This window comes from Pseudorasbora parva, chromosome 1 (genome assembly GCF_024679245.1).
Source record: "Pseudorasbora parva isolate DD20220531a chromosome 1, ASM2467924v1, whole genome shotgun sequence".
NCBI lineage: Eukaryota > Metazoa > Chordata > Actinopteri > Cypriniformes > Gobionidae > Pseudorasbora > Pseudorasbora parva.
The window spans coordinates 3,998,753-4,014,704 of record NC_090172.1 but is presented as its reverse complement, the minus strand read 5'-3'; the positions used below and the strand labels follow the sequence as shown (position 1 = coordinate 4,014,704).

The 15,952-nt window shown below is 38.7% G+C and overlaps 1 protein-coding gene across 8 annotated transcripts in view; it reads left to right on the top strand.

The window, feature by feature from the left end:
• myo9aa (myosin IXAa) overlaps positions 1-15,952 on the top strand; it is a 244,333-nt gene that overhangs the window by 102,551 nt on the left and 125,830 nt on the right. For all 8 annotated transcript variants that reach the window (XM_067455438.1, XM_067455027.1, XM_067455363.1 and 5 more), the window contains exons 3-5: positions 12,803-12,897; positions 12,980-13,042; positions 15,550-15,649. In XM_067455438.1, the coding sequence (XP_067311539.1) occupies positions 12,803-12,897; positions 12,980-13,042; positions 15,550-15,649 (258 nt within the window). The remainder of the gene's footprint in view (positions 1-12,802; positions 12,898-12,979; positions 13,043-15,549; positions 15,650-15,952) is intronic.

Sequence of the window (15,952 nt, the reverse complement as noted above, 5' to 3'; positions counted from 1 at the left end):
TTAAAAATGTTGTAATTAAAAAGCATGCCTTATTAATTGAAACTATGAAGAAATCATGAAACATACAATTTAACAACAAAGCTCAACAAAAACTACATTTTAGGGCCCTATAAAAATAAGTTAAATTTTTTCTTAATTTCCATTTTATTGTTACCAAATTCTGTTTTTTTTTTTTTTGTAAGTTGTAATAATCAAAATGTAGGTCTAATTAGTTGAATACATAAATATAAAAGTTTTTTTTTTTCATTTCAATTACATTTTTTCCAGAAATTCTTTGTTGTGTATGTAAATAATTTGGCAATCAAATTAAGTCATAAAACTAATCATTAATTAATCTTTTATTATATGAAATTAAACTTTTTTTTTTTTTTTTTGTCAAGCAAACTTTGCTTTACTAGCACAACAAAGCTTTAGAAACGGGGAAAAAAAGTTGATTCTTGCTCAACTTATTGCTCAATAAAAGTGATTATTCCTTACATTCTTAAGTTTTTATTATAATGTATTAATTATAATTATCATAATTATTATTATCATTAGTGTTAGTATTATGACCATATCAACCACCCAAAATACCCTAGCAACCACAGAACATCATAGCAAACGCGTAGCAACCACCTGTCTACCCAAGCAGAGACACTGGTCCATATCATGGTGTTATTTAAGTGTACTGACCTTTTTTTTTTTTATTCATCAAAAATGTGAAAAATTCCATGACATTCCATATTATACAGTAAATTCCATTTTTATGACTGGATTTGTCCACGTTTTCCGCCTCGCGGAAATCACAGGCCCTCGGTTTATGAGTCAGATGAGTGAGATGAGTGAATTTATCCTCAGGAAGTAATAATCAGTGACTCTTTGTCTCCGTGTGTTGTTGTGTCCTTCAGACTGAATCATGAAATAAAATCACACACACACACACACACACACACACACACACACACACACACACACACACACACACACACACACACACACACAGCTGTAGAAAATTATAAAGGTGTGTCGAGACTCCTGAGGGCTACAGAAACCTGGTCACGGCCTTCATTGAATTTGTTCAATGAAAAAATGGTGGCTAATTAACACTTTTTATTTATTTATTATCATTTAACTCCCTTACTGAACCTCTGTAAAAGCTAAAGAACACGTGATGATTCTGGTGCGCTGTCACTGGAAAACTGGGGCCGAGCAGAAACTTGGCTCCTGTCAGAGCGCGGCGTTTAAAATGCCAGCCACACCAATTAACTCTGAATAGACTACTATCACAGGGAAGTGTGTTTGTTTTTCTACGTGTGTGTTTAGGAGTGAGAGGTATTTAAAGAACTCTGATAGGCACACTTTCTCGCTGTGTAGTGTAATTGTGAGGGGATGACGGGAAGGATGTGGCTTTCAGCTCGGAGTTGAAGGAAAGCAGGCGACTCTCAGAGCACTGAAAGATAAGAGCCTGAACTTCCCTGCGTTTGACGAATGAGGAATGGCATTATACACCCAACCGCTCCGCTTCAGTCGCGTCCGACTCTTGCTGATTATATGGGGAATCGATGGGCAAACGTGAGAGACAATTATTGGCAGGAAACTTCATGGACAGTCTATGACGGTGGTTCTCAACCTTTTTTTAGTGATGTACCCACTGTGAAATATTTTTTCAGCCAAGTACCCCCTAAGCAGCGCTAAGCATTTTTGGTTTGGAGAAGACTTAAAAGAGAGCACTGCAATCAGTGTCTGATTTATTAAACTTTGGAACAGGTAAACACATACAAAATGAAAACATTAGAAAACTTTTTTTTATTATTTTGAAGGTGCTGCTACGCTTTAACTACGACTCCATCGTTAATCTAAGTGATTGACAGGTGATGTCAAGCGGCATATTACAGGTTGGGCCAAACCATCCTGGTATGGGGGGAACTCTGGGTTTTTAGGGTAATAAAAATGGAATAGCCTACTGAATATAAAATTAATTTTATGAACTTATATTTTCCTTAAATATTAATTAAATAATTAGTTTTAAAGGATTTTTGCATGGATGCTACTTTTTAAATATATGTAGGCTATATTTTAACCACTTAAACTCCATCGTCATGTATATATTTTCCATTTTAAATGTCTGTGGAGGAGCTCTGATGTCATATGAGGTACCATTTGAAAGCTTAGGGTCTCTTCTTTCTGGAGATATGCATCACTTTGGCATTTGTTTTACACAAAGTAATGTATTAACACTAAATTACACTGGTGCCATTTCCGCCTGGATTTGGCCTACCCAAATTGAAAAGCCTCCCATACACACATACAGTGGTCTAGGTTCAAAATGTTGGTGTCATTTTTCAGGAAACCCTTTGAAGTTACATAAAACACTGCGAAAAGTCAAAAAAAAAATTTAAGTATAGGTTGTCTGAGCTGTTATAACCCCCCAAAAATGTTGGTGCTTTTTGATTTAAAAAAATGCATATTTGTAAGTGTGTAACTCAGGCCCTGTGTGCTCTAGGACCCTGCAGACACTTTGGGCTGCTTCCAACATATATCATTAATTTAATGAAACTGGGATATTGCATTTATATCACTGTATATGGTGGTGGGAGGGGGTGGTGGAGGGGTGTAGCAGGGTCGGGGAGGGGGGAAAAAGGTGGGGTCATCCCTTCAGACCCATTTGAGTAAATCTGGCATACAACATGACACCGACAAACTTCTTTTTTCCACTATTTTCTGGAATTTAGTGGAAGCAGCCCAAACTGTCTGCAGGGTCCTAGAGCACACAGGCCTGAGTTACACACTTTCAAAAATGAATTTATATTTTAAAAAAGCGCCTACATTTTTGCGGGGTTATAATAGCTCAGACAACCTATACTTACATGTTTATCACTTTTAGCAGTGTTTTATGTAACTTTAAAGGGTTTCCAACTTGTGTACACAGTGTATGTGTGTATGGGAAGCTTTTCAATTTGGGTCGGCCAAATCCAGGCGGAAATCCCAAAAAAGGGTTTTGGAGTTTAAGTAGTTAAAATCTCACCCTCTGGAGTGCCTTTACGTACCCCTATTAGAGAACCACTGGTCTGTGACACTTATACGATTTAACAATGATTTATTAAAATTTAACATTTTATGAAATGTTATGGCCCCATGAAATCCAATTCATTATTGCATTCATAAAACTTCCACAATTTAAGAATGTATCACAATATTTACAATTAATAGTGCATTTGACAGTTTAATCGCAAAAACACGTGAAAGAGAACTAGTCTAGTTTAAAAGACTTCATCCAGCTTTCTGTGTGCATCCGTTTTCACTTAGTGCAAATAGCAGCTCCCTTTTAATAATTCTTATGAAATTGGCAAAATTTCATGATTATTTCATGTCAAACTGCAAGTTGTTTTGCAAATTATTGTCTTGTTTTGGGAAAAAATTACTCAAAATTAAGAGTTTTTTTGCTTAAGCAAAATAATCTGCCAGTGGGGTAAGAAAAATATTGTTGGTTTAAGATTATTTTGCTTACCCCACTGGCAGTGTTTTAAGCCAAAACTCTCTAAATTTAAGTATTTTTTCTCAAAACAAGACAAGACTAGAAACAAAAATGCTAAGTAAGAAAAGCCTTTTTTTTGCAGTAAGACAGTAGAGAGAGTGTCCACTTTCTCGACTTTTTTACTCAACAGTTGGCCTTAAATGCAATACGTGAACCGTACACAAGACTGATCATCCCTCACAGGAACACAGACCCTCATTTCACATCCCTGACTTTCGCTGCAAGGCCCTACAGCTTCATCATGGACCGCTATTGACCATTGAGTGATGAGTCCCCCTCCAGCTCTGTCACGAGATGAGCCATTCCCTCTTTCTGTCTCATACTAACCCCATCCGTCTCCATCCTCTCCTAGCATTTCTCCACTACAAAATGGATCACTCCGACTTTAAAATCATATTAGATAAAGCACTTTTAAAGCCGTTGTAAATTATGCTTGTCTCTGCCTGAAGTACAGTGATTGAATTCTGTTATAGGGGAAGTTGATGGAACCACATTGAAGTTTTAGGATGAGCCTTAAAGAAGAGTTTAATCTAATGGGTATCTATGGTGCGTTCTGTCTGTCCTCTGAAGTGGGAAAGTCCTAGTTTCCAGTAGGCACTTTAATTTGGAACAGTGCCGCAGTCAGTAAAGCGTACGGCTCAAGGATCTTGGTTTTGATGCGATCGACCCGGGTTCCAATCCACATTTTACAAAGCTCGCTTTTCTCCCTTTTACCATCACATATCAGTTCAAAAAGGCATTTACTTTCAAGAAAAATAAGAAAATGTTCTAAAAGTGGAAATAGTGCCTAACAATTTAAAAACAAATAATAATAAATATTTGTTTTGTAGGTGTAGGGAGGGCTTTATTGTCCCATTAAGGTGGAATAGATTTAATACTTTGAATAAATACGACAATTTAAACTCTGTTATTATTGCATCCTGTTAATGTATAATAATACTGAGGTGCAAATAGTATGCATCTTTCAAAATAAAGTATAAATGGCATCTAATTGCCATTTACATATATTGCAAAGAAATGCTACTTTTACAAAGCCTGCCGTGGTCATACTCAATTCTAGTCAGAATATGAGTCTGATGCTCCATTGGGCTGTGATTATGGGGCGTGTTTCAACCCAACCAGGAAAGACATCAATTGGACAGACCTACAACCAATCAGAGCAACGAAGCGACACATAATGTTAGTTATCAAATGACAACAGAGCTCAACTGCACTGTGTTGCCAAGTCTGTGTTTATTTCCGCGGTTTGTTTTCTATGTCCGCGGGTTGAAGCAACATCAATTATGTGATATATAGACCCATGAGTGCGAATTTTAGCAGGCAACATTGCCAAAATAACCCATTTTACCCCTCAACGCCATTTTTTTCCGGAGAACCAATACATTAGTCTGGAGAGTCTGCTCTGTATTTTCTCCTGCACAAGAGGTCTGATCAACGAGCATAGTTCAAATGACTGTATGCAAATCGATAGTCCTTAAGCCAATCAGACCACAAGAGGCGTGATCAACGAGCATAGTTCAAATGACTGTATGCAAATCGATAGTCCTTCAGCCAATCAGACCACAAGAGGTGTGATCAATGGGCAACGACCCATCGTTTCTCTATCTGTCGTCGTGTTAAACCCGCCAATAGCGCGTCAGGTGGATAAGCCAGTCTGTGATTGGTTCTTGCAAAAGTGTAACAGAAGTAGGATAAAAGTATGCACAGGTTTCCAGACTGAGCTGCAGGGCGATATCAAATCTCTGGCAGATCAGGGTGGGTTCACCCAATCTACAATATATCACTTATTAGAGTAAAACTGTGGTAAAACATTAATGCTTGGCTTTCTAAAACAAAAAAGCCAACAAACGGCTGCTTTTATTTTTAATTTATTTAATGTTCGCTCTGCGATCTGGCTATTTTTTTGTCATTTCTTTCAGATTAGTTTTCTGATCAAACTTCCATCTGCTAGTGAAATGATGGTGTGTGTGTATGTGTGTGTGTATGATTTTGTTCCAGAGAGGTGTGTTACAGAGGGTTTTAGTGAAGAGCTTCTGGTCCGATGGTTAAAACATTGTGGTTTTGGGCTCAGTGCCTCAGGTCAAGCCTGGCCTGTTGAAAGCCCTGACCCGCACTGACCCGACAGTGGAAATGCGGCTATCGAGTTAGTTATTTTTACCATGGTTCTTGGTTTTTTGGCACTCTGCTATGTGTCATGCCTAACAACAACTCTTCTTATATCCATGGTAAAATCACTGTAACGCATGACACATTGTGATTTATTGCTTTATTGTGATGTGTGAGATCAAAAACTCTTACCATGAGAAGTGTTGGAGAGTTTCGTCAAGGTTTCTAATTACACTTGCTGTAGCTTCCTGTTTTTCACATGACTAATCTGGATGCACAGATGCTTTTGCGTGCCAAGAGCATCACATAAATACTTAATGCTGGCCGATGTCGGATGTGTGAAGGTTTTAACTCTCTGCATTGGTTTTAATTGCATCCAGAGTCTCTGGGAGCTTTGGTGGGGGTTATATAATTATGTAGCAGAAGTAGATGCCAGGGTCTCTGCAGTGCAGACGTCTGGGTTGTGTCCCAACTAATGGTCCCAAAGACCCTCTTCATGTTTCTGGCAGATTGGAGAATATCTGGGGAGAAACACAGGTGCTGTGTTTTGAAAACTGGAAGACATATTTCACTCTATAGCTCAAGACATTTAATTTGATGATTTCTTTGCCATTTTATCTCATTTTAGTGCATAATATTAGGGATGCACGATATATTGGCACCCATATCGTTATCAGCCGATATAATGTTCATGTTTAATGTTATTGTTATCAGCTCTATAAGAAAATTTGACTGATATATTAAAGCTTGATAAATAATGTGTTTATTTCCTTCAGCTGAAACACTTCAGATGTGTAATAGGTTTGAATTGCTTCAAATATGATTTAAAACACTTTCTGTCATATGCTACATAAAATTATAACGAGAACATTTCAATTGTGTGTTTGGGAAATTGATTTTAATGGTAAGAATTTGTTTTTGTAATCAGGCTGTCAAAAATGATATAAAACTTTGGATTTAGATTTATCTGCCAATATATCTGTTAACAGCTTTCAAATATAAAGGATTATCGTATCGGCCAAAATGTTCAAATCGGTGCATTCCTACATAATATATGTTTTCCAAAACTGAATTCAGTTTAAATGCATTCAGCATTTAAACCGAATGCAGGGAAAAATAAGTTATTTTTACCCAAAACATAAACTCGTCACCTCTTACACGGCTGCATTTCTGTGTTTGCTTTATTTAATATGCTCTATGCAAGCGTGTTAATCAATGTTAATATGTGATTAAAATAAACTCCATTTGTGCATCATAATTCATCCGCACAATTCATATATGGATTACTTTTACATTTTTTTTTTTTTATTAAGAGAGAATATAAAACATTTCTTTATTTGAGTTCAGAAGATAACCAAAGGTTTTAGACCAGACATCAGGGTGGGGAAATTACTGAAAAATTGTCATTTTTAGGTGAAACATGCCATATTAAAACCATTTTATATTGAGAAAAATTAATAGTTTAGCATCTTCACACACAAAAAACAACTGTGCACCAAAATTCTGGCTACCACAAATAAATTATTTGGTTCTGTGTTTATTTTGGTGCATCACTGAAAAATGTAATTAAACAACTTATTTGATAGGATTTTACTTAAAAGAATAGCTGGAAGATTATACAGCTATAAATTCATACAGTTTTGCTAGACATTGCAAAACATTTAGATAGTTTTGGAAGCATCCGTTAGAAAGGGTTGAAAAATATCAGAAGAAATACTGGACCATCAGAACATCCCTGTATATTTATATTAGTAATAATTATGGATGTCATTTTACAGAAATTCCCTTAATTGACCGTTGTTTAAGTTAACAATCAATAAACTAATTAATCATCATCTTAACCTCTTAAATCTGAAATGTGCTACTAAGTTATCATGTTACTTAACAACCACTTGCTTAGCCAGCACAAAATGAGTGTCGTTTTACATTTACATTTACATTTATGCATTTGGAAGACGCTTTTATCCAAAGCGACTTACATTACATTTTTAAGGTACACATTTAACTTTTTTTTTTTTGTGTCAATTCTTGCTTTCCCTGGGAATCGAACCCATGACCTTGGTGTTGCTAACACCACGCTCTACTGGATGAGCTACAGGAAAGTTTTAAAGTTTAGAAGCTTGGCTTTACAGGGAATATAAGGAATCTGGCTTTTAATTTTGCTGACATATTTTATATACATTTACCGCTCCCATTACTACAACTGACTGCATCCCACAGATAATCTAAAGACACACGGGAGGATTGGCTCCATTTCGGCCAATCAAAAGCAGAGTTCTGGGCCATTCAGGGCTTCCTTTTTGTGTCTTCGCGCTGTAATCTAGGAAAAATGTCCTATTTCTGGAGTACGCCAAGCAGTGAGTCACTTAAGAGTGCAGGACGAAAGGGGAAATGAGGAAAATGAGTGCTGTTGAAATTTTCAGTCCATATGGCATAAAGGTGACGACGGCAGAGTGCCAGAACATTTGGAAGATGCTCTCATTCCTATTGAGTGATTTATAAAGCACAGTAAAACATCACACCCATACACTCTCAGAAAAAAAGGTACAGTGCTGTCACTAGGGCGGTACCCTAAGGTACAAAAGTAAAAAGGTACATCTTTGTACCTTACTTAGCCCTAAATGGTACATATTAGTACCTTAGAAGGTACATATTACTACCTTTTCAGTTTTGTACCTTAGGGTACTGCCCTGTACCTTTTTTTCTGACAGTGTATTTGCTGGATTTTTGTGTGTGTGTTTAGCTGCGAATCAGAAGATCCACCAGCTGACCCTTTATGTACCACGATGCTCATTGCACACTGAAAGGTCATGGGTTTTCCTCAAGACGGCTCGCTTCAATCACGTATTTCAAACTTCTTTTTAACCCTGAGTGAAGAACGGACTCTGTGTGAGTTTATTAGGGCCTTAAGAAAGACACTTGAGACTCACTGCAAACACTTTGTGCTCACATGTGGGGGAGGCTTATCAAACTGAAACCTGTATTGAGAGTAATTCCCCTGTGACGGTTCTCTGTCCACGAGATAATCTTTACCTGATGCGGTCCATTAGCAGACGTGGTGTGTGATCAGAGCGGGTTGTTGTGTGTTTGTGTGAGTGACAGAACGCTCTAATGGTTTCAATTCTCTCTTAACCCCTGAGATCAATTCAAAAGCTCTTACACTGAACAAACGCCTTTGTGGAGCTCATCCAAAACATGTTTGCTGAACGTTCCCCAGCGTCTTGTGCTGGAAACAGCCACGAACTTCTCATTCCTGCTTTTGACGTCATTTTATTCTGTTCATATGTGTCAATGTATTTCAGTAATTTGGCTAAATAGTAGTTTATTCACTTCCTCCTTCTCCTATGAGGTCAAGACCTTTAACTCCAGACAATGTGTATATACCGATCAGACATAACATTATGACAGATGTAGTGAATAACTCTTCATCACGGCTCCTGTAGTGGGTGGGATATATTAGGCAGCAAGTGAACATTTTGTCCTCAAGGTTGATGTGTTAGAAGCAGGAAAAATGGGCAAGCGTAAGGATTTGAGCGAGTTTGACAAAGGGCCAAATTGTGATGGCTAGAGGACTGGGTCAGAGCATCTCCAAAACTGCAGCTCTTGTGGGCTGTTCCCGGTCTGCAGTGGTCAGTATCTATCAAAAGTGCTCCAAGGAAGGAACAGTGGAGAACCGGCCACAGGGTCATGGGCGGCCAAGGCTCAGTGATGCACGTGGGGAGCGAAGGCTGGCCCGTGTGGTCTGATCAAACAGACGAGCTACTGGAGCTCAAACTGCTCCAGAAGTTAATGCTGGTTCTGATAGAAAGGTGTCAGAATACACAGAGCATCTCAGTTTATGTGAATGGCCATGTGCGTTGCTTACCTGGGGAACACATGGCCCCAGGATGCACTATGGGTAGAAGGCGAGCCGGCGGAGGCAGTGTGATGCTTTGGGCAATGTTCTGCTGGGAAACCTTGGGTCCTCCATCCATGTGGATGTTACTTTGACACGCTCCACCTACCTAAGCATTGCTGAGACCATGTTCAGCCTTTAATGGAAACGGTATTCTGGTGGCTGTGGCTCTTTCAGCAGATAATGCTCCTGACACAAAGCACAAATGCTTCAGGAATAGTTTGAGGAGCACAACGAGTTTGAGGCGTTGACTTGGCCTCCAAATTCCCCAGATCTCAATCCAATCAAGCATCTGTGGGATGAGCTGAACAAACAAGTCCAATCCATGGAGGCCTCACCTAGTGGAGTCTAGTAAAGTCCATGCCTTGACGGGTCAGGGCTGTTTTGGCAGCAAAAGGTGGACCAGCACAATACTAGGATTGTCATCATGTTATGCCTGATCAGTGTGTGTGTATATATATATATATATATATATATATATATATATATATATATATATATATATATATATATATATATATATATATATATATATATATAATATCAGGTATAGTTAGCTGGTTTATTTTGCTGAAGCATGATGTATTGAAGGCCACGTGTCATACTAACCAGACACAATGCTTCTAACCGCAGGTCGAGAGTGTAATGCCTGAAAACGGTTTGCTACCAATGCTTCTGGGAAATGCACTTCAGTACAATGATATGGAAATCTCAGCAGATTTTAATGGCAGCGGTTTCCTGCAGTAACAGGAATGTCTAGTATCAAGAAATCTGGCGTGCTTTCACGTGCGACAGGCCTGCCAAGTCCATCCTCACTATTATTCTCTTCAGTCTGTTTAAAGATGTTTGTCTCCAGAAGGCCTGTGATAGCCGTCGACTGTTGCGGTGTCTTCTGATTTAGAGTTGACACTAGGGCTGTGATATTGAAGAGAAATGCGATATGCAATATGTTTTAAAATAATGCAATAGTCGATATGCGATACGATGTTGCTATTAGTGTGTAAAATCTATTTAAATTTTATTAAGTATTAATTATTTAAAAATTGAAAATGAAACGATCTGTGTTTTACATTCTTCCTGGGAAAAGTAAGCATCGGCAACTTCTGAAAGTGACCAGCAATTTTTTAGCAAACATTTTTCACATATCGTTCACATTTCGGTGTGTGTGTCAGACAGCGCGAGACTGCAAATAATTTTTTCCCGCCTTACATGGCTGACATCGCTGTCGGTGTATGAATGGGTGAATGTGAGGCGTTATGTAAAGCGTTTTGGATGGCCATAGGTCTGTTAAAAGTGCTAAATAAATGCAGTCCATTTACCATTTTAATAACTCTTTTTAATGTCAAGCAAGTTACATAAGTAACAGTCGTGTGCCCAGTCTATTTCTCTGCTATACGTCGACCTAAAACGTACACAATGTTGAAGTAGCCTATTAAAATCATTCAGATATTGCGTGCCGTTGCGATATGCTAATTGCGATATATGTACATTTGCGATATTTCGATATATTGCACAGCCCTTGTTGACACGTTAACTGATTTCGGTCCTCGTCTGACCACACATCCTTCCATTTTAGTGATGAATTTCTGACGTAGCCTTCGTTAATATGTCAGAGGAGTAACTGTGCAACGTCCACTTGATGTTCACCATGTGCTGTTCGTCCTGAAGGGCTAAAAAGACTTTTCCAACACGGGTTCCAGAGGCCATCTGTAAAGTTTATCTCTGTGTTTGACAGAACTTTTTCTAGACAATTCAAGACATTACTTAACATAGCTTGTTCGATGCGTCACGATGTCCGTGAGCACAGACTGTTACAGTAGCTCATGGCTGTCAGCTGTTTGTCTGTCGGTGGAGCCGCCCTACCAAGAATTCGAGCTGTCCTTGCTTCCCCTTAGAGCCTTAAACCCACTCTGAAAGTCTGACTCACAGCAGGGCGGTCGGTGTGCGTCTGGTTGGCCTGGCTGTGAGAGTGACCTCTGGAGCGGCCGTGGGTGTCCAGCTCATTCCACTGAGGAATTTGTTTACTTGTGGTGGAGCTACAAATAACGAGAGCGTTTATGTACAACTTTAAAACTTCCTGTTCTCCAGGCCGGCACATAACAAACACAGACCAAAAGGGGATGTAGTGGACACTTACACCAGATTTAGAGCACTCTTACCAAACATTTATTTTAGTCTTTGCCCTGTGTCAGATTGAGGGCTGTGCGATATTGAAGAAAAATGCGATATGCAATATCTTGTTAAATGTGATACAATATTGCAATTAGTTTTTGAAATCTATTTAAATATTATTTAAAAAAATATTTAAAAACTGAGAATTAAACCATTTGTGTTTCACATTCTGGGAAAAGAAAGCATTGCTACACCTTCTGAAAGTGACCAGCAGTGTCGTTCACTTTTCTCTCTCTCTCTCTCTCTGTGTGTGTGTGTGTGTGTTTGTGTATGTATGTGTATGTATGTGTGTGTGTGTGTGTGTGTGTGTGTGTGTGTGTGTGCTTGTTTATGTGGTTAATGAGGACACAAATTTGTATAACTACATGGGTATTACACTGGTATTACAGTATAAATGTGGTTTATAAGGACATATCAAATGTCCTCATAATTCAAATGGCCTTATAAACATACTAAATGATGTTTTTTTGAAAAAGTAAAAATGCAGAATGTTTCCTGTGATGGGTAGGTTTAGGGGCAGTGTAAGGGGATAGAAAATACGGTTTGTACAGTATAAAAACCATTACGCCTATGGAGAGTCCCTGTAAACCACATAGACCAACGTGTGTGTGTGTGTGTGTGTGTGTGTGTGTGTGTGATGGGTAGGTTTAGGGGCAGTGTAAGGGGATAGAAAATACGGTTTGTACAGTATAAAAACCATTACGCCTATGGAGAGTCCCTGTAAACCACATAGACCAACGTGTGTGTGTGTGTGTGTGTGTGTGTGTGTGTGTGTGCCATTTTTTGAAATACAAATTAGTTTGTTTCAAATTCCTGAATTTTTTGTTGTTGTTGCTGCTTAATGAGCATTGAAAATGTGTAGTAAAACCTGTTGCATTATTATATAAATTATTTTTATGACAATTTAAGGTTTAACATAAAATATTGTAAATTAATATAAAGGCCTAATATTTAAATTCTGAATCATTTATATTGCCATTTATATTAATTAGTTTTAAGTTTTTTTTATTCCCTTCAATTCAATCTTACTTAAATGATATACAAACTTTATACCATATTAAAGTGGACTTCAGAAAATGCAGCTAAAAGTTAAAGTTTTTTTCCTGTGTTCACAGGCTTTTGGCAATGCAAAAACAGCCCACAATAACAACTCCAGCCGTTTCGGGAAGTTCATCCAAGTGAACTACCAGGAAAGTGGCACTGTCAGAGGGTAAGAGCTACACGTGTCCCGTCGGCAGTGTTTTGGAGAGGTTTGGACTCTGTCTAATCTGCCTTTTTTTTCCCTTATCCAGAGCATATGTGGAGAAATACCTGCTGGAGAAATCCCGCCTCGTCTATCAGGAACACAACGAAAGGTAGGAGAAAATGAGGATTTGTTGTGTATTCATTTCAACGGCTAAGAAAGAAATGACGTCTGCTAATGAATGTATTTTGTAATGAAATCAACATTAGGCTAGACTAGAGTTTATTTAATCTGAGCAGAGTGTAGATTTGGTCAAAGGAAATAAATCCATCCGTGAACTTGTGGTAATCATTTCTCCACTGTTTTTACCTGTCATTACCAGTCTCACCGGTTTCATGACATGAGGGTTTATGAGGGAACCCGATCATAATTTCCTTGTTTTTGTGAGTTTGGTATAAATCACAGCAGTCACACTTCAGTTTCGGGGCAGTGCATTATCCAACTGAAACCAGCTCAAAATAATTTGATAAAGTGACAATTGGTTGGGCTATCTCTTTATGAAAATCTCAGTTTTTGTCCAGGTCAAAATAGTTCTGTTCTGCACAATGCATCAAATTAAAATCAATATGGCGATATAGCATTGTGTGACCAACTGCATGCATCAATTTACCAGCAACCCGTCAAAGCATGATGGTTCAACATTTCAAAATTTAAGAAATTAAGTTTTCTTAAATACTTTATATCTAATTTTATATTATATTACAGTATATTTCTTATTTTGTTTAATATACTGTTTTTTGGGCTTGTTCAGCCCTGAAAGAATGGTTTGCAAAAAGAATAATTTTCAAGCTTTTTTTTATTATTTTTATTTTGCACTCCCCAGCAAATTCACATCACTCATTTTAGAATGATTAATTCTGTCTAAGTACAGCTATTTAAGTCATCTGCTGAACATTCCTGTATTGCAATATATATTGCAAAATCAGTGAGAATATATATATCGCAATGTCATTTCTTTTCCAATATTGTGCAGCCCAAGTTCAAATACATGCCTTGACTTGAATGCACCTTTTCTGTAATGAAGCATTGCCTTTACATTTACACATCAAAAATGTCTCCAGTGGTTTTAATTGTGCATAGTACAGTATTTTCACCACGCCATGCAATTGTCCAAAATCTTTGGTAAGCATTAAGAGTTCCTTTCACTAGAACTAAGGGGTCAACACCAACCCCTGAAAAACAGCCCTACCCCATAATCCTCCCTCCACCAAACTTCACACTTGGCACATTGCAGTCAGGCAGAAAGTTGGTGACTTCTGTGAACTCTGAACCTCAGCATGTGCTGACCAAGCTCTGTGATTTTTACGTGACCTATTACTTCGTGGCTGAGTTGCTGTTGTTCCCAATTACTTCCACTGTTATGATCCCACTAACAGTGGCACGTGGAATATTTAGTAGTGAGGAAATTTCAGGAATGGACTTATTGCACAGGCGGCAACCTATCACGGTACCACGCTTGAGTTCACTGAGCTCCTGAGAGTGACCCATTCTTTCACTAATGTCTGGAGAAGCGATTTGAACACCCGAATTCAGTGGTTTGGAGGGGTGTCCCAAAAAAATATAGGACTTAATTTTGTCCCATCAGGATTTGTTTGGATCATTTGCTGATGTTGTTTGCTTATTACTGCGACCTCATGTGAGTTAATGGTTGTTGGCCCATTGGACTTCCATTGCTTTACATTTACATTTATGCATTTAGCAGACGCTTTTATCCAAAGCGACTTACAACTCAGGAGAACAGGAAGCGATCCATCAAGAAGAGGCAACGAAACACAAAAAGTGCCCTAAATACCAAGATTTGTATACCGCTCAGAGTAGCAAAAACCAGATAAAGGAAGAGAGGAAGAAAGAGTTTTTTTATTTTTTTTAATGTAAGATTAAGTGCTCGTGGAAGAGATGAGTTTTTACCTGTCTTTTGAATGAAGCGAGTGATTCTGTCGTGCGTATGGAGGATGGAAGATCGTTCCACCAACCAGGAACAATGAAAGAAAAAGTTCTAGAGAGGGATTTCATGCCTCTCTGTGATGGTATCACAAGCCTTCGCTCATTAGCGGAGCGAAGGCTTCTGGTGGGGGTGTAGACTCGTAGGAGTGAGTCGAAGTATGCGGGTGCTGAGCTTGAGGAAGATCCATAAGCAAGAGTCAGAGCTTTGAATTTGATCTGGGCAGCGAGTGGTAGCCAATGCAGAGATGAATAGAGGTGTGACATGAGCCATTTTGGGCTCATTGAATACAAGACGTGCCGCAGCGTTCTGGATCATCGGTTTAATGGTAAAAGATGGAAGTCCAGCCAGAAGCGCATTGCAATAGTCAAGTCTAGAAATGACCAGGGCTTAGACAAGAAGCTGTGTTGCATGCTCCGTAAGAAACGGTCTGATTTTCCTGATGTTGTGCAATGCAAACCTGCATGACCGAGCTGTCTTTGAGATGTGGTCTTTGAAGGACAGCTGGTCATCAAAGATTACTCCAAGATTTCTGACAGGGCTTTAAAGAGGCTGCCCAACACTGACCCCTGACACCAACCCCCTAACACAGCAACAGACCCCACTGAAACCCTTTAAGTATTTATATCCAAATATATTCATACAGTACCTGACATTATATGGGTTTTTTCTTCTAGGAATTACCATGTGTTTTACTACCTGCTGGCAGGAGCGAGTGAAGAGGAGAGGACCGCGTTCCACCTCAAAAAGCCTGAAGAATACCATTACCTCAATCAGGTACGGCCTCATGCCACCGCATGCACTACTATTAACAATTCTCTCCGAGGATCCGATCACAAGTGTCAGCTGGAACGCATCTCTGTTCACACCTGCTGATAACATGCGTCTCCTGTGTCCACTTGCGATTGAATTTCATTGAGAGGAATGGTCTCTGATTTTATGACCGCTTACATTGCTTTCTTTGTCAGTGTGTCACTGCATGTTGACATCAGGCTTACGGAAGATGCTCCGTGAAGTCTTGTGCACATTTATGTGTGGGTTTTTCCAATTGGTTGAATCTTTTCTTTTCAAGCTTAAAAA